Here is a 24,518-nt window from a genome sequence, read left to right on the forward strand (position 1 = left end):
CGCCAGGTGAACGCAAGGCCATCTCCACTGCAGGGTGCTCTGGGAAGTGCTGCCACATAATTGTTGTTTCATCAATGTGTTCAGTGGTCCCCTTCAAAGGGTTTGTCCCACTCCAGCAAGTGGCATATGCAGATGAAACTCAAAAAATTAGAATATCGTGCAAAGTTAATTTATTTCAGTAATGCAACTTAAAAGGTGAAACTAACATATGAGATAGACTCATTATATGCAAAGCGAGATATTTCAAGCCTTTATTTGCTATAATTTGGATGATTATGGCTTACCCTTTGCTCAGGGGGTATGGATTAATTAGCTAACTAGAGTGTGACACTTTGAGCCTAGAATATTGAACCTTTTTTACAAAAATTCTAATTTTAAGCTGCATTAATGTAATTGCTTTCAATTTGCATTACTGAAATAAATGGACTTTTGCACGATATTCAAATTTTTGGAGTTTCACCTGTATTATGTAGGGGAAGTTAAAGGGCTTCTGTCACCCCCCAAAAGTCATTTTTCATTTTTGGGCTAATTAAAATCCTTATAGTGCGATTATTCAATATATAGTGCTCTTATCTTTTTCTGTGGCTTAGTTTCTTTAAAAAACGCATATAATAATTTATAATATGTTAATTACCTTGCTACCAGCAAATAGGGCGGCTACTTGCTGGTAGCCGCCGCATCCTCCTTTAAATAAAATGCCTGTTGCTGGTCTTCAGTCGGCGCAGGTGCACTGAGAGGAGGATGCTCGCTTGGCCGCTCCTACATCTACACCCGGCGCAGGCACACTGAGGAAGGAGCGGCCGAGTGAGCGTCCTCCTCTCAGTGCACCTGCACCGACTGAAGACCGGTACGGCCAGTGGCGTAACTACCGGGGAAGCAGCTGCTTCGGGGCCCGGCGCCCCAGCAGCGTGTGTGACAGTTTATTTTCAAGTTAGTTAAATATCGTGTTCAGGGCCCCTTCACAGCAGCCACTAGTGTGATCTAATTTTACTGTCTGCTAAAGTCTCCTGGTCTGGGATTTGAACCCACAACCTCCAATCTATCAGTGAATCAGTGGCAAAGCATTTACCCTCACAGCCATAAAGGCTGCATTACAACTGACTGGGGGGGAAAAAAAATAAAAAATAAATAAATACATCTATACACATGACAGCTGCCCAAACACACCTAGCACTGCTATATCTGTATATGACAGCTGTCCCTGCACACTCAGCTCTGCTATATCTCTATATATGACAGCTGCCCCAGCAAACCCAGCTCTACTACATCTATACACATGACAGCTGCCAAAACACAGCCAGCTCTGCTACATCTATACACATGACAGCTGCACCAGCACACTCAGCTCTGCTATATCTCTATATATGACAGCTGCCCCAGCAAACCCAGCTCTACTACATCTATACATGACAGATGCCCAAACACACCCAGCTCTGCTACATCTATACACATGACAGCTGCACCAGCACACTCAGCTCTACTATATCTCTATATATGACAACTGCCCCAGCAAACCCAGCTCTATTACATCTATACACATGACAGCTGCCGAAACACAGCCAGCTCTGCTACATCTATACACATGACAGCTGCCCCAGCACACTCAGCTCTGCTATATCTCTATATATCTATCTACTGTATAGCAATACTTAGAGATATATAGATGTAGCAGGGCTGGTTGTGCTGGAGCAGCTATCATATATAGAGATATAGCAGGGCTGAGTGTGCTGGGGCAGCTGTCATATAGAGATATAGCAGTGCTGGGTGTGTTTGGGCAGCTGTCATGTGTATAGATGTAGCAGAGCTGGGTTTGCTGGGGCAGCTGTCATATAGAGATATAGCAGGGCTGAGTGTGCTGGGGCAGCTGTCATATAGAGATATAGCAGTGCTGGGTGTGTTTGGGCAGCTGTCATATGCATAGATGTAGCAGAGCTGGGTTTGCTGGGGACAGCTATCATATATAGAGATATAGCAGAGCTGAGTGTGCTGGAACAGCTGTCATATAGAGATATATCTGAGATACTGCTATATCTGTATATGACAGCTGTCTCAGCACATTCAGCTCAGCTACATCTCTATATATGAGCAGCTGCCATGTGTATAGATGTACACTTAGCCAGCTATAACAGTAGAAGTCTCATATTTTTTCAGTCAGCATCAAGGCAGCTCGTATGGTCTAGTGGTTAGCTGCTCTGCCTCTGAAGCAGAAGGTTGTGGGTTTGAATCCCAGCAGACTCTTTTCTGAAATACAAGCACTGAGTCCATATAAGGACATACAAGGCGGGACACAGGAAGAGGCTGCATCGCATCGCTGACATGGAGGTAAGTAGAAGTGTTTATTATTATTTTTTTAATACCCGACTGTTACTGCCATGGGGGAGCGGAAGGCACCTGATACTGGCACATGGGGGGAGGGGGGTTGGCACCTGATACTGGCACCTGGGGGGGGAGGGGGGTTGGCACCTGATACTGGCATGGGGGGGAGGGAGAGAGGCACTTGATACTGGCACTTTTTTTGTGGTGGTGGTGGGGGGGGGAAGATGGCACTATGATACTGGGACATAGGGGGGGGAGGCACCTGATACTGGCACCTGGAGGGGAGAGGGGGGGTTGGCACTTGATACTGGCACATGGGGGGGGGAGGCACCTGATACTGGCACATGGGGAGGGGGGAGGGAGAGAGGCACTTGATATTGGCACTTTTTAGTGGGGGGGGGAGATGGCACTATGATACTGGGACATGGGGGGGAGGAGAGAGGCACTTGATACTGGCGTGTGGGGGGGGGTTGGCACTATGATACTGGCACATGGGGGGGAAAGGCACTTAATACTGGCACTTTTTTGCGGGGGAGATGGCACTATGATACTGGCACATGGGGGGAAGAGAGAGGCACTTGATACTGGCACATGGGGGGTGGGAAGGAGAGAGGCACTTGATACTGGCACATGGGGGGAGATGGCACTATGATACTGGGACATGTGGGGGGGGGGAGGCACTTGATACTGGCACATGATGGGGGGCACTTACTGGCACATTATTGTGGGGCATTATGGGGGACACTAGGCCGGCAGCCTATCAGAGGCCGGACACTGAGGGGCATCTACTGGGGCACTATATATGGGGCATTTTATACTGGTACATTTTGGGGGGCACTAGCAGGAAGGGGGGAGAGGAGCACTATGGGGGAATTTACTGGGGCACTATATAGGGGTATTTTATACTGGCACATTATGGGGGCACTATGGGGACATTAGCTCAACTGGGGGCATTACAAGGGGGTATTTTTTGCACTGTCACATTATAAGGAGAATTATTACTACTGGGGGGGGGGGCATTATGGTGGGTTTTATTACTGCCCCATGGTATGACCCCCTAGTAGCAGCACCAGCCTCTCCCTGCTCTGCTATCCCTCTGCCCCTTCTCCAAATCCTTATTATAAAATCTTTCTCATTAGGATAAAACACAACATCAGCTCCGCCGAGCCCCCGGCCAAAGTGTGGAAGTGGCGTCCGAGATCCCCAAGGGCCAAGCCAAGTAACTGTAAGTGTTCATGTGGAGTATGTTTATGTTATGCACATATAGCCTACACTGTGCCCCACAATATACAGTATACCGCTACACTGTGCCCCGCAATATACAGTATACCTCTATACTGTGCCTCACAATGTACAGTATACCTCTATACTGTGCCCCACAATGTACAGTATACCTCTATACTGTGCCCCACAATGTACAGTATACCTCTATACTGTGCCCCACAATGTACAGTATACTGCTACACTGTGCCCCACAATATACAGTATACCTCTACACTGTGCCTCACAATATATAGTATACCTCTACACTGTGCCCCACAATATACAGTATACCGCTACACTGTGCCACACAATATACAGTATACCTCTACACTGTGCCTCACAATATACAGTATACTGCTACTGTGCCACACAATATACAGTATACCGCTACACTGTGCCCCACAATATACAGTACACCTCTACACTGTGCCCCACAATATACAGTATACCTCTACACTGTGCCTCACAATATACAGTATACTGCTACTGTGCCACACAATATACAGTATACCTCTACACTGTGCCCCACAATATACAGTATACCGCTACACTGCGCCACACAATATACAGTATACCTCTACACTGTGCCTCACAATATACAGTATACTGCTACTGTGCCACACAATATACAGTATACCGCTACACTGTGCCCCACAATATACAGTACACCTCTACACTGTGCCCCACAATATACAGTATACCTCTACACTGTGTCTCACAATATACAGTATACTGCTACTGTGCCACACAATATACAGTATACCTCTACACTGTGCCCCACAATATACAGTATACCGCTACACTGTGCCACACAATATACAGTATACCTCTACACTGTGCCTCACAATATACCGCTACACTGTGCCACACAATATACAGTATACCGCTACACTGTGCCTCACAATATACCTCAACACTGTGCCACACAATATACAGTATACCGCTACACTGTGCCTCACAATATACCTCTACACTGTGCCACACAATATACAGTATACCGCTACACTGTGCCACACAATATACAGTATACCTCTATACTGTGCCACACAATATACAGTATACCGCTATACTGTGCCAAAGGAGTGGGGTTTACACAGGAGGAGGGAGGTGCGAAGCGCGCTGAGGGGGGCCCTTACAAATATTTGCTGTGGGGCCCAGTCACTTCTAGTTACGCCCCTGGGTACGGCGCAGGCGCGAGATTTGGAACGCAGACAGGGCCAGCCGGAGGTGGAGGGTGCTCCCTGTCAATCAACAGGAGGAGTAACTGCCCTACTTGCTGGTAGCGAGGTAATTAACATATTATAAAAGTGTGGTTTTTTATAGAAACTAAGCCACAGAAAAATGTAAGAGCACTATATATATATGACAGCTGTCATATACAGATATAGCAGTGCTAGGTGTGTTTGGGCAGCTGTCATGTGTATAGATGTATTTATTTTTTTTTTATTTTTTTTCCCCCCCCAGTCAGTTGTAATGCAGCCTTTATGGCTGTGAGGGTAAATGCTTTGCCACTGATTCACTGATAGATTGGAGGTTGTGGGTTCGAATCCCAGACCAGGAGACTTTAGCAGACAGTAAAATTAGATCACACTAGTGGCTGCTGTGAAGGGGCCCTGAACACGATATTTAACTAACTTGAAAATAAACTGTCACACACGCTGCTGGGGCGCCGGGCCCCGAAGCAGCTGCTTCCCCGGTAGTTACGCCACTGGCCGTACCGGTCTTCAGTCGGTGCAGGTGCACTGAGAGGAGGACGCTCACTCGGCCGCTCCTTCCTCAGTGTGCCTGCGCCGGGTGTAGATGTAGGAGCGGCCAAGCGAGCATCCTCCTCTCAGTGCACCTGCGCCGACTGAAGACCAGCAACAGGCATTTTATTTAAAGGAGGATGCGGCGGCTACCAGCAAGTAGCCGCCCTATTTGCTGGTAGCAAGGTAATTAACATATTATAAATTATTATATGCGTTTTTTAAAGAAACTAAGCCACAGAAAAAGATAAGAGCACTATATATTGAATAATCGCACTATAAGGATTTGAATTAGCCCAAAAATGAAAAATGACTTTTGGGGGGTGACAGAAGCCCTTTAATACAAGTACCTTACTAATGTATTGTTATTATCAATCTCTCTTCCTTTTCTGGATGAATTTGTTTTTCCATCACATTATACATGACTCATTTTCATGGTTACAACCACCCTGCCATCCATCAGTGGTGGTCATGCTTGCACACAATAGGAAAAAGTGCCAGCCTGGTGGCTGGATTCTTGGGAGCTCACACAGACTAGTGCTTTTTCTTATGGTCATAAGTTATAACCATGGAAATGAACAATGTATTATGTGATGGAAATGAATCCAGCCAGGAAAGGAAGCAATATGGATAATAACAGTGAATTAGTAAGTGGCTTGTATTAATTTTATCTGCCTGATAAATGCCATTTACTGATATAAGACAACCCCTTCACTTATAGATTACATTCGACAAAGCAAAAACTCCTGTTTTATATCCATTTCTACTATAGTCAATAGTGATATTTTTAATTATTTCAAATTTTCAATTAATATTGAGCTTGGCTCACGTAAAACATATTAGTTTACCTCAAACCAGACTCAAAGGGATTCTGGACTGCATATGAAATCCTACAAACAAATGAAGGTATCTGCAAAAACCCTTGAGTCCAATGAATTATGTGAGAGCCTAATGTTTAAAACAGCACCAATAACAGAATACTGATGACAATAATCATTAAAATAATACAAAAAAACATTTTCTAGGTCTGGTGCAGCAGCTCTGACAAAGGAGATTCAATCTAAGCTCATCGGCATCTTATCTAAAGTTAAAAAACCGTATCAAAGAGCCCAGGTGACGCTGACAAACATTTGCCCCATTTAGAGACCTTTCTGGGGCTAATAGTGTACTCCATTCCGGAGTTTAATGTGAGGCCTAGTGGAGTGCGGGCCCCCGACCTGGATTCAGGAGCCGGTCCCCAGCTCAGTTTGCAGGACTGTCACTTGTGTGAGCCTGTGTAGGTTCTCCGGAGGAGACATCTGCCATCTTCCACGAGCTGAAACCCCTGCTGGTGTCAAGTCTACCCCCGTTCCGAGCCTTAGGTGAAGCCGCACATTTCCTGACCCGGTTCGGAAGGGGAGCGGGGATATCGCTCAGCTCCTCCGGCAAAGAAAATCGATCCAGCAAATTTGGGGTAAGAATCCACCCATACAAGGTGCACTTACCTCGGCTCAGAAGAAGACTTAGGGATAAGCTTAGAGGGCAGTGCTGTGAGAACGCCATTTGACACCTGGCTGTGGCGCCCGATCACCCTGACTGTAGCGGCCTTGAGTTTGTGTGGGTGACTCATCGCACAGGATCTCTGGTACGGTGTGCGGAGGATCCCGGAGCCGCAGCTGAAAAACAGTCTCTTTGCAAATCCGGCACAAGGTACGGCAACATCCACTTTGCCTTTCCTCCACTTAGAGAAGAGAAGAGACCTAGGCAGTTACACCTCACCCTGTAAGCGGGTGCTCCTGGTGCGGGCGCCATCTTGTAAATCCGAGCGCTCACACAGCCTGTCATCGGAGGCAAAGCCCGTCCCTGATAAATAAACTAAAGTTTGCAGGTTGTCGTGGAGTGTTCTCCCAGCATTATCAGATTTAAAGAGACAGCGTCATACTTAGATCCTGATTTAAAGAGGCAGAGTCATATTTGGAATACTAACCCAAAATGACAGAAGATTTCTAGCTGCAACACTTTAGGCCTTAAAACATAAAAAAGAAGAAAGGGAAAAGAAAAATACAGAGCGAGATGGTATAACCTCGCTGCCCTAACCAATATTCACCCTAATAGCGTGGTATATCAGCCTGATTTAACCAAGATGGTAAAAATAGGTGGCTCCAAAGCTGGAGAAGCAGCTGGTCAGCAAAAATCAAATCCAACAAATGGAGAAATGGATACATTTTTGAAAAAAGCAGCTGCACCTGTCGCAGCCAGAGAACATAAAATGGCGCCAGACACTCCGAATGCCTCAAGCCGCAAACAGGCGGAAATCCCGGCCCAAGAATGGGAAAGTGGAGACGAAATAGACAACCTCCCCATCTCCAGATCCTTCCTGAAAGAAGCCTGGCATCCTCGCTATCCTCTGCACTAGAGCCTATCAGCTCTGACCTATCATCCATTAAATTTGATGTGAGGCAGATAGGGAGAAGAGTAAAGATGAGCGTCATTCAACATCAGAAAGCGGTTACAAATAGCCTCTCCCTGATTCAGAAAAATCTCAATAGCTTATACAGCGCAATGGAAGATCAGGAGAACAGAGGAAGACGTAACAACCTTCGCTTCCGGGGCATCCCCGAATCTGTTACCGCAGGAGATCTTCCTTACACAGTAGTACAGATTTGCCTCATGCTTCTGGGACCTGACACAGCCCACAAAGTCATCCTGGAGAGAGCCCATAGGGCTTTGAAACCAAGACCTGCTCCGTCTGAACCCCCCAGGGATGTGATCTGCAAGTTTCTGGCATTCCCAGTGAAAGAAGCGATCATGTATAAAGCAAGATCCGGAGACCCCATACAATGGGAAGGAAAAGACATTCTCATTTTCCAGGACCTGGCCCAGTCTACCCTGAGGAAGAGGAGAGCACTTAAACCTCTTACAGACTGGCTCAGGTCCAAGAATATTCTCTACCGTTGGTCCTTTCCTTTCGGGATCTCCTTTATGTTTGAAGGACGTAGACTGTCTATCACCTCACATCAGGACTTAGAACCACTATATGATCTGCTAGGCTGCGGTCCTCTAAACATCCAAAATTGGGACCCTGTTCAGGACCTCCTAGAGCTTCCAGAAATACCCAATTTGGATCCTTGGGAAAAACAGCGAACACCGAAGTCTCAAAGACACAGGAAAAATACCCAAGGTCCATCTCCAAGACGTCTACAAGTGGACAATTGATATCCAATTAATCGCCACGAAGTATACACTGCTAAAAGCATATTGACTCTTTTCTGCATTTCGCTTTAATTGCTCTTCTATCTATCCCAACTCCCTCTCCTGTCAACTTGCTTCTTGAGGGATATGATATACTCTCTATAGTCACACACCTATTGTTTCCCAGATGGTTACTAACCTCTTCATAGGGTGATCCTATTGATACCAAATCCATTCCCCCCCCCCTCCTCCCCCCCTCCTCTCTCTACCTGGTACCCCAGGGTTATATACCCACTTCCTACCACTACTTAATTTACTCCTAAAAGTTATGTTGTTGCATTACCCAGCAATGGCTCGTACACTAACCCGGGCATATTGCTCATTTCTTGTTAATGTTTTTTTTAGTTTAAAGGGACACTGCAACGCTAGTCAGAATCTGTGTAAAGAGGACGATTTAAGTCATATAGATAGGTCTGGGGCCCCTCTGGAGGCTGGAGGCTTGGAACCCACCCACACCCAAACATCAATAGCACGTTTGAGACATTTCTTCTTACTTTTGCCATGACAGATCTCCAAATTTCCTCATACAATGTTAAAGGCTTCAAGTCTCCTTACAAAAGAGCCCAATTTTTTCTTTACTGAAAAAGGAGAATTGTTCCATCATTTTCCTTCAAGAAGCATACTTCAAATCTGAACATTACCCTAACCTTTCTTTTTCTAGTTTTCCAGTGTGGTATCACAGTGGATCCGAATCTTCAGCCTCCAGGGGAGTAAGCATAGGATTCAAAAAAGGTAATCCATTCCAATATAGCTCACATATTCAGGATCCCAATGGCCGTTACATAATGGTGAAAGGTACTCTTGCTAATCAGTTATACACATTCATCAACATTTATGCCCCTAATACTCATCAACACAAATGGTATTCTTCCCTCTCCCCAATTGTGGAAAAATTTAAAGAAGGTATAGTCATTATGGGCAGGGACTTTAACATTTCACTGGATCCCACTATGGACTCCACCTCACAAAAATCCTCTCTATCCCAAAAAAATCTCAGGATTATCCATAAACAATTCTATTCACTCCAATTGGTGGATGCATGGAGAATTTTAAACCCCTTAGGTAGAGATTATACTTTCTACTCCAATATGCATCATTCATACAATAGATTAGACTATTTATTTATCTCTAAAGAACACCTCCAGTATTGCTCCAATGCTAAAATTGGATCCATACACCTGTCAGACCACTTCCCCATTTACCTAAAGATCTCCACCCCCCAAAACACGCCAAAAACATTCAAATGGAGATTAAACAAGCAACTAATTACTATCCCTGAACTTAAAATACGAGTACAAAACTACCTAGAGGAATATTTTCTCTTAAATGCCATTCCCGAAACATCCCCTCATGTTGTGTGGGATGCTCATAAAGCATAAGAGGACAGTTTATTAAACTTGGAACTCAACTAAAAAAAAGAGAAATGCGAGGATAGAACAACTTCTCTCGGAAATCCAGAAAATAGAGGAGATCCACAAAAAATCCCTACTGGTTTCAAACCTATCCCAACTTAATGACCTTAGATCAGAACTAAAAAACCTCCTTAATGCCAAATCAGCCAGACTTTACTTACACTCACAATTTAAGTACTTCGCCCATGGCAACAAAGCTTCCAAGCTAATGATGGGTCTCATAAAAAAGAGGAAAATCCAAAACCATATTAGCAAAATTAATAAAAAAGAGGGAGGTACGGCCATAACTTCCAAAGACATTGCTCTTCAGTTCCAAGAGTACTACCAGTCTCTGTACAACATCCCACAAAGTAGGTTGGGAGACCAAAACTCCCAAATCCCAGTCTCTATTGACTCCTTCCTTAATGCTATCACCCTTCCCAGACTGACTGAAACACAAAAATCTGCCCTCATTGCTCCATTTAAATCGGAATAAATAAATAAAACTATAAAAAATCTCCCAAATGGTAAGGCCCCAGGCCCAGATGGTCTCCCGACTCTTTACTACCGCTCCTTTATTAATACCCTCATTCCACATCTGCTACAAATCTGTAATAATTCCCTTTTAGGCCTACCTCTCACAACAGACATGACTAAAGCCCATATTACCATTCTTCCCAAGGAAGGTAAAGATCCATCTCAGTGCTCAAGCTACTGCCCCATAGCCCTGTTAAATCTTGACTTAAAACTTCTTGCTAAAATGTTAGCTAACCGTCTTGCCCCATTTCTCCCAGACTTGATCCATAGAGATCAAACAGGGTTTGTGAAAGGCAGAGAAGGGAAAGACAACACTGCAAAAATCCTTAATGCCATATATCACGCAAAAAAGAAAGGTATCCCTCTGACATTGCTAAGCACTGACGCGGAGAAAGCATTTGACAGGGTCAAATGGAATTTCATGCGCTGTGCAATGAACAAGTTTGACTTCCCTACTCCATTTATAGATGCCACTTTTGCTATGTATTCCAATGCCTCCGCGTCAGTGCTGGTAAATGACACAATATCTCCCCCGTTTGCTATTAAAAATGGCACGAGGCAAGGCTGCCCCCTATCCCCCCTTTTATTTGTATTATCGATGGAACCACTTCTACAGACCATCAGACAAGATATAAAAATAGCGGGGATAAAAATGGGTAAACAAGAACATAAAACCGCTGCATTTGCGGATGACCTTTTAATCCTCACCACAAACCCACAAACTTCCTTAACTGTCATCTACAACTTATTAGAACGGTTCAGTCCTCTGTCCAATTTTAAAATTAATATGAACAAATCTCAGGCAATGGGCATAGGCATCCCCATATCTATGAAAAATTCTCTAAAAACTAAATCTCCCTTTAATTGGGATAATCCCTACATCACCTATTTGGGAATAAAAATAGGCCCTGATCCCAACAACCTTTTCAACCTTAACTATACCCCATTACTTCAGTCTATTTCTGAACAACTAAAACATTTAGATCTCCAGGCGTTGTCGTGGTTCGGTAGGAAAAACTTAGTCACCTCTCTGATCGTCCCAAGACTTAACTACCTACAGCAAGTACTCCCTATCCCAATTAAAAAGAAATATTTCACGACTCTGTTGACTTTGATCCGTAGATTTATATGGAAACAAAAAAGCCAGAGATTGGCGACAACTACTCTACAAAAACCCAGGGGCATAGGTCTTCCCAACCCCCAACTCTACAACAAAGCTATTCATCTAACCAGAGTTCTCGACTGGTTTCGCAATCCACCTCATAAGTCCTGGGTGGAAATGGATTATACATTTTCTGCTATATACTGTTGATATGAGAAAAGAAACAGAATAAAGATAGGGACAGATTCTCGACAGGAATAAGGATAAATAGACATTAAATGCCTGTGAACGCTCTTGAATCTGTCAATGCGTATGTTATCTGTTCTCTTTTTTGTGTTTTCTGGAACTTTTTGTATGATGAAAATGAAAATAAAAACTGTGCTAGAACTGGCCCCACTAGAATTGAAACAATGTCTTCCCAATTCACTTAAAGCATCCCAAATCCCTATTATTTCACTGTTCAATGAAGAAGGGAAGTTAATAAATAAAAATGAAATCGCCTCAATACTCTCCACTTCGGACTTAATTCCTTAGCCAATATCTTTCTTGCACACCTATATTACTAAACACATCCCCCTTCAAACACTTTTTAGACCAATCACCTGGTTTGAAGGATGGATATGCAGCCAAATTACAATTAATAAACCAATCTCTCAAATATACAAAAAACTGAATACCCCTATTAACATGCCAAAACCAGCTTTTGTGGGTCTATGGGAAAGAGATTTAGGAATATCATTTTCACCACAAGTTTTAAACAAACTATTTGTTACCCCTCACAAATCTTCGAGATATGTCCTCATCCAGGAAAATAGCTATAAAATACTAACAAGGTGGTACAAAACCCCTGACATCAAATCCAAATATAGTAACTCAAGATCAGACAAATGTTGGAGGTGCAATGACTCAAGGGGAACTTTTCTCCACATTTGGTGGCTATGCCCTCGTGTGTTAAGTTGGTGGAAAGATATATTCGACAGGAGTAACAAAATTTGCAAAACCTCAATCCCATCAAATCCCCAATTAGCCTTACTAAGTCTCCCACCGTATGATTCTACTTCAATAATCCCTCCATTATTCCACACCCTGCTCATGGCCACACGCCTCCTTTTACCTCGTTTTTGGCTCACAGCTGAACTCCCGTCCCTTGATTTATGGAGGGAAAAGATTGATACAATATATAGATTTGAGGAACTGGAGGCTGCTGAAGCGCGCACTTACAAAAAATTTAACAGTAGATGGAATGACTGGGTGAAACACAGTTATTCCAAACACGGGCAAGCTACCTCTGCCAAATAGCCGACTTTTGCCAACAGAAATACACACAGTAACCTCCAGTCAGTAAACAGCAGTATTATATACACCTACCTAACTGTCATCCATTCAATATGTGAAAGAAGTAAAAGTATACAAATATATTCTTATGTTCTCATGCCAGATTCCAAGAGAAACTAATGTATCAGATTTCATCTAATAGCTAACATGTGTCCAAGTTACAGTTTCACTTCTCTGTTACTGTTTATATCAATCATTTACCTTGTACAATTTAGTATTGACTATGTACGATTCCTGTTTCTCTCATGATTGTACAATTTTGAATACTTCAAATAAAAAATAAAAAAATAAAAAACATTTTCTAGATATGTAGTACCAAACAGGATCCAATTGTAGTCCAAATACATTCTCCCAATAATGCATAATGAATACAGTAACCTTTTTACTGAGGTATATAATTAATCTTACTTTTACAGTGTCATGAAAATATACCTTTTTGTTTTCATACCATACCACATTTTCATACTATGGATGTAAAAAAAACTTTACCGTTTCCTTTGCTGCTTTACAAGTGGATATATTTTTATATGAAGCTAAATACAGACTGAAGATTTTATTTTCATCTCGGTGCTAGAAATCTTTTTCCTTTTTATCATGCAAAAAATCAGTCTGGCTCCATTTTAACATTATTCAAATTCAAGGGGTTGTGTCACTTCAGCAAACTGAATTTATGATGTAGAAAAAGTTTATATAATTCAGTTACTAATGTATTGTGATTGTCCATACTGTCTCTTTTGCTGACTTGATACATTTTTCCATCTCATTAGACTCGTTTCTAGAGGTTATGACCACCCAACAATACAGCAACTGTGGCTGTGCTTGCACACAATAGGAAAAAGAGCCAGCATATGCACACTCCTGTGGTCCCAGTCACTAAAGAGGCTAATGCCTTTTCTCATAGTGTGCAAGCACGGGCACCGCTGCTGGATTGCAGGGTGGTAATAACCTCTAGATAAGACATTATATAACGTGATGGAAAAATGATTCAAGCCAGTAAAGGAAGCAATATGGATAATAACAATACGTTAGGTAAGTGCCTTGTATTAACTTTCTCTACATGATAAATGTCATTTACTGAAGTGAGACGACCCCTTTAAAGGAAGTGTGTCACCAATTTACCAGATAGTAACACATATTCCTTTTATATCATTTATTTTTGTTTTATGATTGCAGATGTTTGATTTCCTGAACATTATTATGGGGGAAGCCATCTTATCTGAGTTGCTCTTAACAGTACTTAGAAAGCATTACAGGTGCCCCATAGTCCATAGACACAATGGTCAGGAGGAAACCCTATTGACTTCTATGTAAGAGTTCTCTAGGCATGCTCAGTGACCTGTGCAGAGGTCATTGTACAAGGAAAGAATAGATAAGCTTACACAATCACATATTATGAATGGTGGATACTGTCTTATCAGTCATTATAATCCTGCATGTAATGATTAATGATGATCAAGCATGCTCGGCTGGACACCTGTTCAGCTCGATCATCTCGATGCTCGGCACATGGTGGTACTTGGCGGAATACCGCATGTGCTCGAGCGCCATGCTTGAGTCTCCTCCCCGCATAATTCTTGGCCAATAAACTTGTATGTAAGTAATGCCCTCACTGTAATGCCATTAGCCAGTAGCACCCGATGACGCATGTACGGCTCATTCATAGTCAGGGAGAGCTGAGCATAGGTAGGGACAGAGAGTGTAGGGAGTGTAATTGAATATTTTTTTGTACAAAATGTTTCAGAGACCCAAAAGTCCTTGTAAGGACTATTGTGTGTGACAACAGCAATATATGTTTGTAGCGCAACCTGCGCTAAATTGCTCGGTGCTAGGAAGAGCTGTGCATAGGAAGCAACAGACAGTGTAGGGAGTGCAATAGGAAGATTTTATACAAAAAAACTTTTTAGAGACCCAAAAGTCTATTTAAGTACTATTATGTGTGACATGAGCAATATATATATATATATATATATATATTTATATATATATATATATATTAGCGCGTCCTGCGCTAAATACCATGTAATAGGCCGCTGCAGACAGTTAAATTATCCGTGCCACATCTCCTGTATAAAGTGTGAGCATCCCTAAAATATCAGTGACATCCAGTGTACTTTTTCCGTAGATGGTGTCCTATGCGGACAGTTAAATTGTCCTTGCCACATCTCCTGTTTAAATTGTGTGCATCCCTAAAATATCTGTGACATTCAGTGTACTTTTTCCGTAGACGGTGTCCTATGCGGACAGGGACCTTATCAGGACCACATCTGCTGTGTAACGTGTGTGCTTCTGAAATCTATCTGTGACATACACTGTACTTCGTTTTTGATTAATGAAAATAATTCTTGTCAAATGCAGCGGCGCAATAGGGATGCCCTCGGCCTTCCCTCTTGATCATGACCCCAGTTCCGAAAACGAACAAAATATGACCGGAGTCCTATTCCATTATTGTTAGCTGAAGTATTCAGGCGACCCGGCCTGTAAATTTTTTCAATGGTCAGCTAAGCAGCAGGCACTCTCCCATATTTTTTTAAATGGTCAGCTCAGCAGCAGGCCCTCAACCATAATGTTTTAGCAGGTCAACTCAGCAGCAGGCCTTTGAATATAATTTTTTTGAGGGTCAGATCACTTGTAGGCCCTCTCATATAATGTTTTACAGGGTCAGCTCACCAGCAGGTCCTCGCATATAATGTTTTACAGGGTCAGCTCACCAGCAGGCCCTCACATATAATTTTTTATAGGGTCAGCTCATCAGCAGTCCTTCACCTAAAATCTTTTACAGGGTCAGCTCATCAGCAGGCCCGCACCTAAAATCTTTTATAGGGTCAGCTCACCTGCAGGCCCTCACCTAATTATACCTAATAGGTAATTTGCACGCATGGTGCCTTGCTTGAATGTGGTAGCCATAGCTGTTTCTCAGGTTCCCTCTCTGGAATCGAACCATGATTCCCCGTTACCTATGGTCTACATGATTGGGCTGAAAATAACATCGAAAGTTGATAGGGCATACATCCGAATGGATTGTCGCCGTCATGGGGACGTGCGATCGTCCCCAGGTTATCTATAGTTACCAAAGCGGCAGCAGGCCCTCGCCTATAATGTTTTAGATAGTCAGATTAGCAGGCCCTTGCTCCAAATCTTCTTGAGGGTCACCAGCAGGCCACCAATAATAATTTTCAAGGCTGTTTATGATGCCCTCCTTTATGTGTAACAAAGAGTGTATTGGATTGCCGGTTCCTTGCAATTTTTGGCATCCCTTTCAGCTTAGTGCATAGGCTTTATGAGTGTAGGAGTCCCACTACATGAGCAATTGTACCACAATGTGAATGAGGCTCTCCTTTATGTGATATACAGGTTGTACCAGAGTGCCTCTTCCTTGTAATTTTTGGCAGCACTTGCACTTTATATACAAGAAAATATATAGGAAAGAATGTTTCCTAACAATTTTTCCTCTAACATAGATTTTATCTTCAGTTTTGTGCATATTATTGTCAGTCTGTAAAAGTGGCAAACTACTTGGACAACATCGTTCCCAGCAGCGACCTGGGAGTCCAAGATGCATCCAGACATACTCATCATGTTGTTTCCGAACCATTTAGGTGGTGTTTCCATTATTTTGTGACCTTTTCCAATGAACCAGGCACCCTCCCCTCTTCAGAGCAGGGGGTGCCTGGTTTAATGCTCGGGTTCTCCCATTGACTCCCATTAGCATCTCGCTGTATTCGGCCCAAGCCCCTGGGCACCCGAGTACTATGGTACTTGATCAACACTAGTCATGATATCACTTCTGTGTATAGATAAGCAGATAACTTCAGTAAAGTGATCTGTACAGACCAAGAAGTGATGACTATTATTAGGCTTAGTGACCAGTCCATAAACAGCAGGATTCTATGGTTTTTGTTGGAATATAGATAGTGATATGGAAAATAAAAAATAACATCACAAAACATTATTTAAAAATGTTAAACATAAAAATGTGATTTTAGAAAATGAATTATTATATGAATTTTATTGTATGCGATCGCCCTAAGTAATCAGAACAGGAAAAAAAAGGAATTGCTATATCCCATTGACAAAATTGGTATCAAGAAATTTGAGTAAATACAGAGGTTATATTCAATGTAGCCTACATAATCATTGTAATTTTGCAGGTAATTCTTTTATATTTTAATAAATAGGCTACTAAATATTGATATTATTATTAATTTAATTTTCCACAATATCACTAGTTGCTTATTCATCTTTAGCATGAGGTAAATTATCTAATATTTGGAATAAAAATTCTAGAAATAGTTTTTAAACTAAGTGAAAATCAGTATTTAGGGAAACAGCAGATAATAAGCTCTTTACCCTCCGCACATCTTTGCCAAATGTTTCACTGTAGCTGGTTCCAAGAATTTCAAACTGTACATGAGGATTTGAGCCATCTTCCCTGAACTCCATAATTCCAGTTAATCCTGTTATACGACCCTGAAGAAACAGGATTTATGAGAAATTAGAGGCAACATTTTCAGAGTACTGAAATGATCTGTGACCTTACTTCTGTATTTACTGTAAAATCATAATTTAATTAGTAAAGCAAATAGGGTAGAGCCAGAACCGCATTACATTTGCATAAGGTTTCCAAAGGTGCAAACTTGACAACCCAAAGAAGGTCTGAAATAATGCAACAAAAATTGTTTACTGCTATGAAATGAATCATAATCTATGTTAAATGTTGTTAATAGCAAGAGTAGCAAATTAATGATGACAATTAGTGTTCAAAGTATCCAAATCAGAATTTGATACAAAGATTAAGTAAAATTTCCTCAAGCTTTGTGGCAACAAATCACATTTTTTTTTCTAAAATGGCTGCTGCACGTATTACAAAGTGAAAGTAAGAAGCCAGAGAACATAATATAACCCATAATGCCTTGCAGCTATGCAATCAACAGATAGCCATCTCATGTTATGTGACAGCCCTATAAAAAGCCCTATTTCTGCTCAATCTCCGCTATTTCACAGCAAACTAAGCTTTGGAAGACACAGGACAAGATCTAATGCACTAGGAACAGTGTTGCTAAAAGCTTTAAATTGTAGAATATTGATAGGGGGAGTGCAGGGACAGCGCAGGAAGATTGCAGTGAGAGATTCAGGAGACTGCAGGGACAGTGCAGGTGGAGTGTAATCACTGTGTGCATCTTGTTAAACTGCTGACACAATCTAATTTAATCTGTTATTTTATATATAGAATTACTGTGCCTCAATATTGAAGGGTGGTCTAATATATTGCCATCTGCATCTTGCTAAACTGCTGACCCAATCCCCTTTAACTCGTTTGCTACCCTCACTATACATGTATGGTGCTAGAGCGATGTGTAAGCATGGGGCCCACTTGCACGTGCAGCAGGCATCATGGCCAGCAGATCTCTGCTGTTTCAAAAAGCAGAAACCTGCAGCTAATTGCCATGACCGGCAATAATGCCGATTGCGGTAATTAAATGCTTTAGATGCCATGACCAAGTGAGGTCACGGCATCTAAATGTGCAAAAATAAAAATCGCTGATGAGGCTGAAAGTGTTCATGTTACAATTCTTATTTGGCCACCAGATGGCAGGCCAGGATAAGAAATGAAGTATTGAGTTTGAATGGCATTTAAAAATCTCTGATTGACCAAAATGAAAAATTAGAAAACATAATTTATAGGCTCATATATGAGTCACAAAATCCTCAATTTTTTTCCAAAAATGTTAAAATGATATATAAAAATATAATATAAAAAAATACCTAAATAACAATAAATATAAACATCATGGGATTCACTGTGACTGAAAAAACCCATACTATTAAAATAGAAAAACTAATTCCAATAAGGTGAATGGCGTAACGGAAGAAAGGTTTGAAATGGCCGATTTGCCGTTTTTTCATTGCTTCTCTTACCAATTTTTTTTTATAAAATGTGATCAAAAAGTCACTCACACTCCAAAATGGTATAAAAAAAAACTACAGATGGTTCCACAAAAAATGAGCCCCTAAACAGCTCAGTAGATATAAGTATAAAAAAGTTATGGGGATCAGAATATGGTGATGTAAAAAAAAATTACATTATCAAAGTTTAAATTAATTTTACACTATTTAGACATAAAGAACCTATACACATGGGGTATCGTTTTATTCATACTGACCCAGAGAATGAAGGGCGTTGATCAGTTTTGCCGTAAACAAAACACAGTGGTAACAAAACCCATAAAACGGTGGAGGAATTGCGCTTTGTTTCCAATTACCACTACATTTTATGCCATAATTAATGATGGCATTAGAAAGTGCAACTTGTCCTACATAAGTAAGCCCTCATACAGCTATGTGACCGAAGATATAAAAAAAAGTTATGGCTCAAGGGAAATAGGGAAGAAAAAGAAAAATGCAAAAACGAAAAAACCTCCGGCATCCTAAGGGTTAAACTCTTAATTTATATATTGAATTACTGTGCCTCAGTATTAAAGGGTGGTCTAATATATTGTCGTCTGCATCTTGTGGAACTGCTGACACAATCCCTGTTAATCTCTTATTTTATATATAGAATTACTGTGCCTCAGTATTAAAGCGCAGTCTAATATATGGCCATGGCTATCTCGTTCAACTGCTGCAACATTAATATTTAATTTGTTACGTTATCGGTACAGTTACTGTTCACTATGGCCAACAGTCACCTGAACCTTGCTTATTGTTTACCAAAAACCTAGCCTGGATAAAGGTGCATTACCTACAACATTTTAATTAAAGACAAAAAGGCTCTTGACCTAACTTGATCCAGGTTTAAAGTGAATTTAAAAACGTCACTTTTATTAGTGAGATTAAAACGTCTGTGAGCCAACACTTCAGTTAAAAACCTTGTTTGCCACTCCAATGTGCTCTTGAATTATCTGCTATGAAGGTGGTGGAGATGTGCACAATCTCCTCTCGCTCCTCAGAAATCTATACAGTATTGCCTGTAAGCCAGTTCATTGACTGCCCACCAACTGATTCATAGACAGTGTCTCTAACAGACTCGTGAACAGAGGTCAGTTTATTTACAGACTTTTTGATGCCATAGATACGTGATAGCACATGGCTGACTCTGTACTGAGGACTACCAATTTTGAAGTCAAGAATCAGTTGCTTCACTAATATACATATGTTTTACAGCAGTGCAGACTTGTCTGACACTATATCAATAGCTGTCAGACCTTGAATCACTCGAATTCAATCACACTGCACACACTCCTATGTGTAACTGCTGAATAGACTAACTGGCTGATTCTAACTTAAATTGGTGCCCTGAATAATACTATAATCCTACTGCTGATTTGCTGTCTCTATATATTGAATTCTACTTACCTGACTGCCTGCATCAGAATGCACAAACACTTAAAAACTGAAACTGCCCCCCCCCGACATGTTTCACCAGTGACCTGTGTTCTGTCCCGAGATGCAGATCCAGTTGTTTCTGTCTGTATAGAAATTGACATTGCATTTAACTGTGTTGTAATTCATTTGCATTGCATTGTGTGGTAACAGCACCATCTATTGATGAGTTTAGGTATTTTATCCAGCCTGTTTTTCTTTATGCGTTATGGGAGTCCCAGAGCATTGTGGGTAGTTCCTGGTTCTTGCTAGTCTTGTGCTGGTACAGCAAGCAGCCACCATCTTATGTCTCAGGAGCCATGCATTCTCACTGGTTTTCCTGCCACATCATCTGTTATTCAGCCTGTTTTTGAGCATAGTAGGTAAGAGCACTATCTATGTGTCATTTACTGCAGTTTATTATGTTTATTGTATCTGATAGCTCACTAGCATTGTATTATCTCATATACTGAATGTATAGCAGATTATTCTGTGTCTTAAGCCATATACCATGGATATTTATGTTCTAAAATACTACTGTTTTATTCTGTAGTTTCACCTTTCCTGTCAGTCTATGAGCAATAAAGAGAACCTTAACCCCTTAGGGACGCATGACGTACCGGTACGGCATGTTTCCAGAGTCCTTAAGGACCCATGATGTACCGGTACATCATGAGTTTAAAATGAGATTACGGCGCTGAGGGGGTTAATCCGAAAAGGATGCCAACTGAAATCATTCAGCCGGCATCCTGTCACAACGCCGGGGGGAAGTCATGTGACCTCCCCGTATCGGTGATCGCAGCAAACCGCAGGCCAATTCAGACCTGCGGTTTGCTGCACTTTCTGTCGATTCTGATCCCAGCGGTCCCCAAATAAAGTTTATTTCACCCCTGCACCTCTGAATGATTTTATGGTGGCGGGTGTGGCAGGGGGGGTGTTGCAGGCGGTTCGGGAGGCGGGCGGTGCGGCAGGCGGGATCGCGATCCCCCGCCCGCCTCCTCTTGAATATTTATTGGTGGCCAGTGGTATACCAGAGTGTCAGAACATTGCTGACACTCTGGTATAAACGGCTGACATCTGTGCCGCGATGTCAGCCGTTTAACCCTTTCCATATCGCGGTCTGTACGGACCGCTGTATGGAATAAGTTAACAGTATGAGGGGGCTCCCTCCCTTTCCCATCGGGGGGCTGCTGTGCCTTTGCAGCCCCCCTACAGGATGGGGTGACAGAGGGAGGGAGCCCCCAGACAGCCCCCCTCCTTACCCTTCCCCGTCTGCCAAGTTGTGGCCACAACTGAGCAGACGGGGAAGGTTCCCATGGCAACAGGACGCCTTCTCAGGCATCCTGCTGTCCATGGTGCTGAACAGATCTGTGCTAAAGGCATAGATCTGTTCAGACAAGGTGTAAGTAAAATACAGTACAATACCCTATATAGTGTACTGTATTATACAGACATCAGACCCACTGGATCTTCAATAACCAAGTGGGTCTGGGTCAAAAATTGTAAAAAAAAGTGAAAAAAAGTTAAGATAAAAAAAACACATTTATCACTGAATAAAAAATAAAATAAAAATGCACTACACATATTAGGTATCGCCACGTCCGTAACGACCTGATCTATAGAATGGTCATGTTACTTTCCCCGCAAGGTGAACGCCATAAAAATAAAAAAATGAAAACTATGAGGAAATTAAAAGTGATTTAAAAAGTTGCATGTACGCCAAAATAGTACCTATCAAACCGTCATCTCATCCTGCAAAAATCATACCCTACCCAAGATAATCGCCCAAAAACTGAAAAAACTATGGCTGTTAGACTATGGAAACAGTAAAACATGATTTTTTTTGTTTCAAAAATTAAATCATTGTGTAAAACTGACATAAATAAGAAAAGTATATATATTAGGTATCTCCACGTCCATATCGACCGGCTCTATAAAAATATCGCATGACCTAATCCCTCAGATGAACACCGTAAAAAAATTAAAATAAAAATGGTGTGAAAAAAGCCATTTTTGTCATCTTACGTCACAAAAAGTGTAATAGCAAGCGATCAAAAAGTCATATGCACCCCAAAATATTGCCAATCAAACCATCATCTCATCCCACAAAAAATTAGACCCTCCCTAAGATAATCGCCCAAAAACTGAAAAAAATATGTGAGACACTATATATATGGAGACACTAAAACATGATTTTTTTGTTTCAAAAATGAAATCCTTGTGTAAAGCTATTTCTTGTTACCTTGCCTCACAAAAAGTGTAATATAGAGCAACCAAAAATCATATGTACCCTAAGCTAGTACCAACAAAACTTCCACCCTATCCTGTAGTTTCTAAAATGGGGTCAATTTTTTTGAGTTTCTACTCTAGGGGTGCATCAGGGGGGCTTCAAATGGGACATGGTGTAAAAGAAAACAGTCTAGCAAAATCTACCTTCCAAAAACCGTATGGCATTCCTTTCCTTCTGAGCCATTCCGTGTGCCCGTACAGCAGTTTACGACCACATATGGGGTGTTTCTATAAACTACAGAATCAGGGCCATAAATAAGGTGTTTTGTTTGGCTGTTAACCCTTGCTTTGTAACTGGAAAAAAAAAAATTTAATGGAAAATCTGCCAAAAAAGTGAATTTTTTAAATTGTATCTCTATTTTCCATTTAAACTTGTGCAACACCTAAAGGGTTAACAAAGTTTGTAAAATCTGTTTTGAATACATTGAGGGTGTAGTTTCTTAGATGGGGTCACTTTTATGGAGTTTCTACTCTAGGGGTGCATCAGGGGGGCTTCAAATGGGACATGGTGTAAACAAACCAGTCCAGGAAAATCTGCCTTCCAAAAACCAAACGGCGCACCTTTCACTCTACGCCCCGCTGTGTGGCCGTACAGTAGTTTACGGCCACATATGGGGTGTTTCTGTAAACGACAGAGTCAGGGCAATAAAGATACAGTCTTGTTTGGTCGTTAACCCTTGCTTTGTTAGTGGAAAAAATGGGTTAAAATGGAAAATTAGGCAAAAAAATGAAATTCTCAAATTTCATCCCCATTTGCCAATAACTCTTGTGCAACACCTAAAGGGTTAACTGAGTTTGTAAAATCAGTTTTTAATTTCTTGAGGGGTGTAGTTTAGAGAATGGGGTCTTTTTTGGGTGGTTTCTATTATGTAAAAGGGACTTCAGACCTGCAGTGGTCCCTAAAAATTGGGTTTTTGTAAATTTCTGAAAAATTTTAGATTTTTTTTCTAAACTTCTAAGCCTTGTAACATCCCCAAAAAATAAAATATCATTCCCAAAATAATTCAAACAAGAAGTAAACATATGGGGAATGTAAAGTAATCACAATTTTGGGGGGTATTACTATGTATTACAGAAGTAGAGAAACTAAAACTTTGAAATTTGCTAATTTTTCAAAATTATTGGTACATTAGGTATTTTTTAATGCAAAAATTTTTTTTTCTTTTTACTTCATTTTACCAGTGTCATGAAGTACAATATGTGACGGAAAAACAATCTCAGAAAGGCCTGGATAAGTCAAAGCGTTTTAGAGTTATTAGCACTTAAAGTGACACTTGTCAGATTTGCAAAAATGGGCAAGTCCTTAAGGTGAAATAGGGCTGAACAGTCTCTTTTCCTCAGACAGAAGGTTTAGCTACATGTCAGATTACACGCTGTGCTAACGTGTATGAGGACAGTATAACCTCACTTCACTAACCCCTGAAGAAGCCAGGTCACTGGTGAAACATGTCGGGGCAGTTTCAGTTTTTAAGTGTTTGTTTGTCCATTCTGATGCAGGCTGTCAGGTAGGTAGAATTCAATATTCAGGGACAGCGAATCTGCAATAGGAATACAGTATTATGCAGGGCACCAATTCAAGTTAGAATCAGCTAGTTAGTCTATTCAGCAGTTACACATAGGAGTGTGTGCAGTGTGATTGAATTTGAGTGATTGTAGGTCTGACAGCTATTAATAGTGTCAGACAAGTCTGCACTGCTGTAAAACATGTATATTAGTGAGTCATGAATTCATAATTGGTAGCCCTCAGTACAGAGTCAGCCATGCTCTATCATATATCTTCGGCATCAAAAAAATCAGTGAATAAACTGACCTCGCTTCACGAGTCTGTTAGAGACGGATACATGGATCGGATCCGCAAAACACATGCGGACGTCTGAATGGAGCCTTACAGGGGGGTGATCAATGACAGAGGGGTGATCACCCATATACACTCCCTGATCCCCCCCTGTC

At 41.5% G+C, this 24,518-nt stretch overlaps 1 protein-coding gene across 1 annotated transcript in view; it reads right to left on the minus strand.

The window, feature by feature from the left end:
* Nucleotides 1-24,518, minus strand: part of GRID1 (glutamate ionotropic receptor delta type subunit 1) — a 1,225,827-nt gene that overhangs the window by 384,578 nt on the left and 816,731 nt on the right. The window contains exon 7 of the mRNA XM_044299563.1: nucleotides 17,268-17,387. Coding sequence (XP_044155498.1) covers nucleotides 17,268-17,387 — 120 coding nt within the window. The remainder of the gene's footprint in view (nucleotides 1-17,267; nucleotides 17,388-24,518) is intronic.

Source organism: Bufo gargarizans, chromosome 6 (genome assembly GCF_014858855.1).
Source record: "Bufo gargarizans isolate SCDJY-AF-19 chromosome 6, ASM1485885v1, whole genome shotgun sequence".
Classification (NCBI taxonomy): Eukaryota; Metazoa; Chordata; class Amphibia; order Anura; family Bufonidae; genus Bufo; species Bufo gargarizans.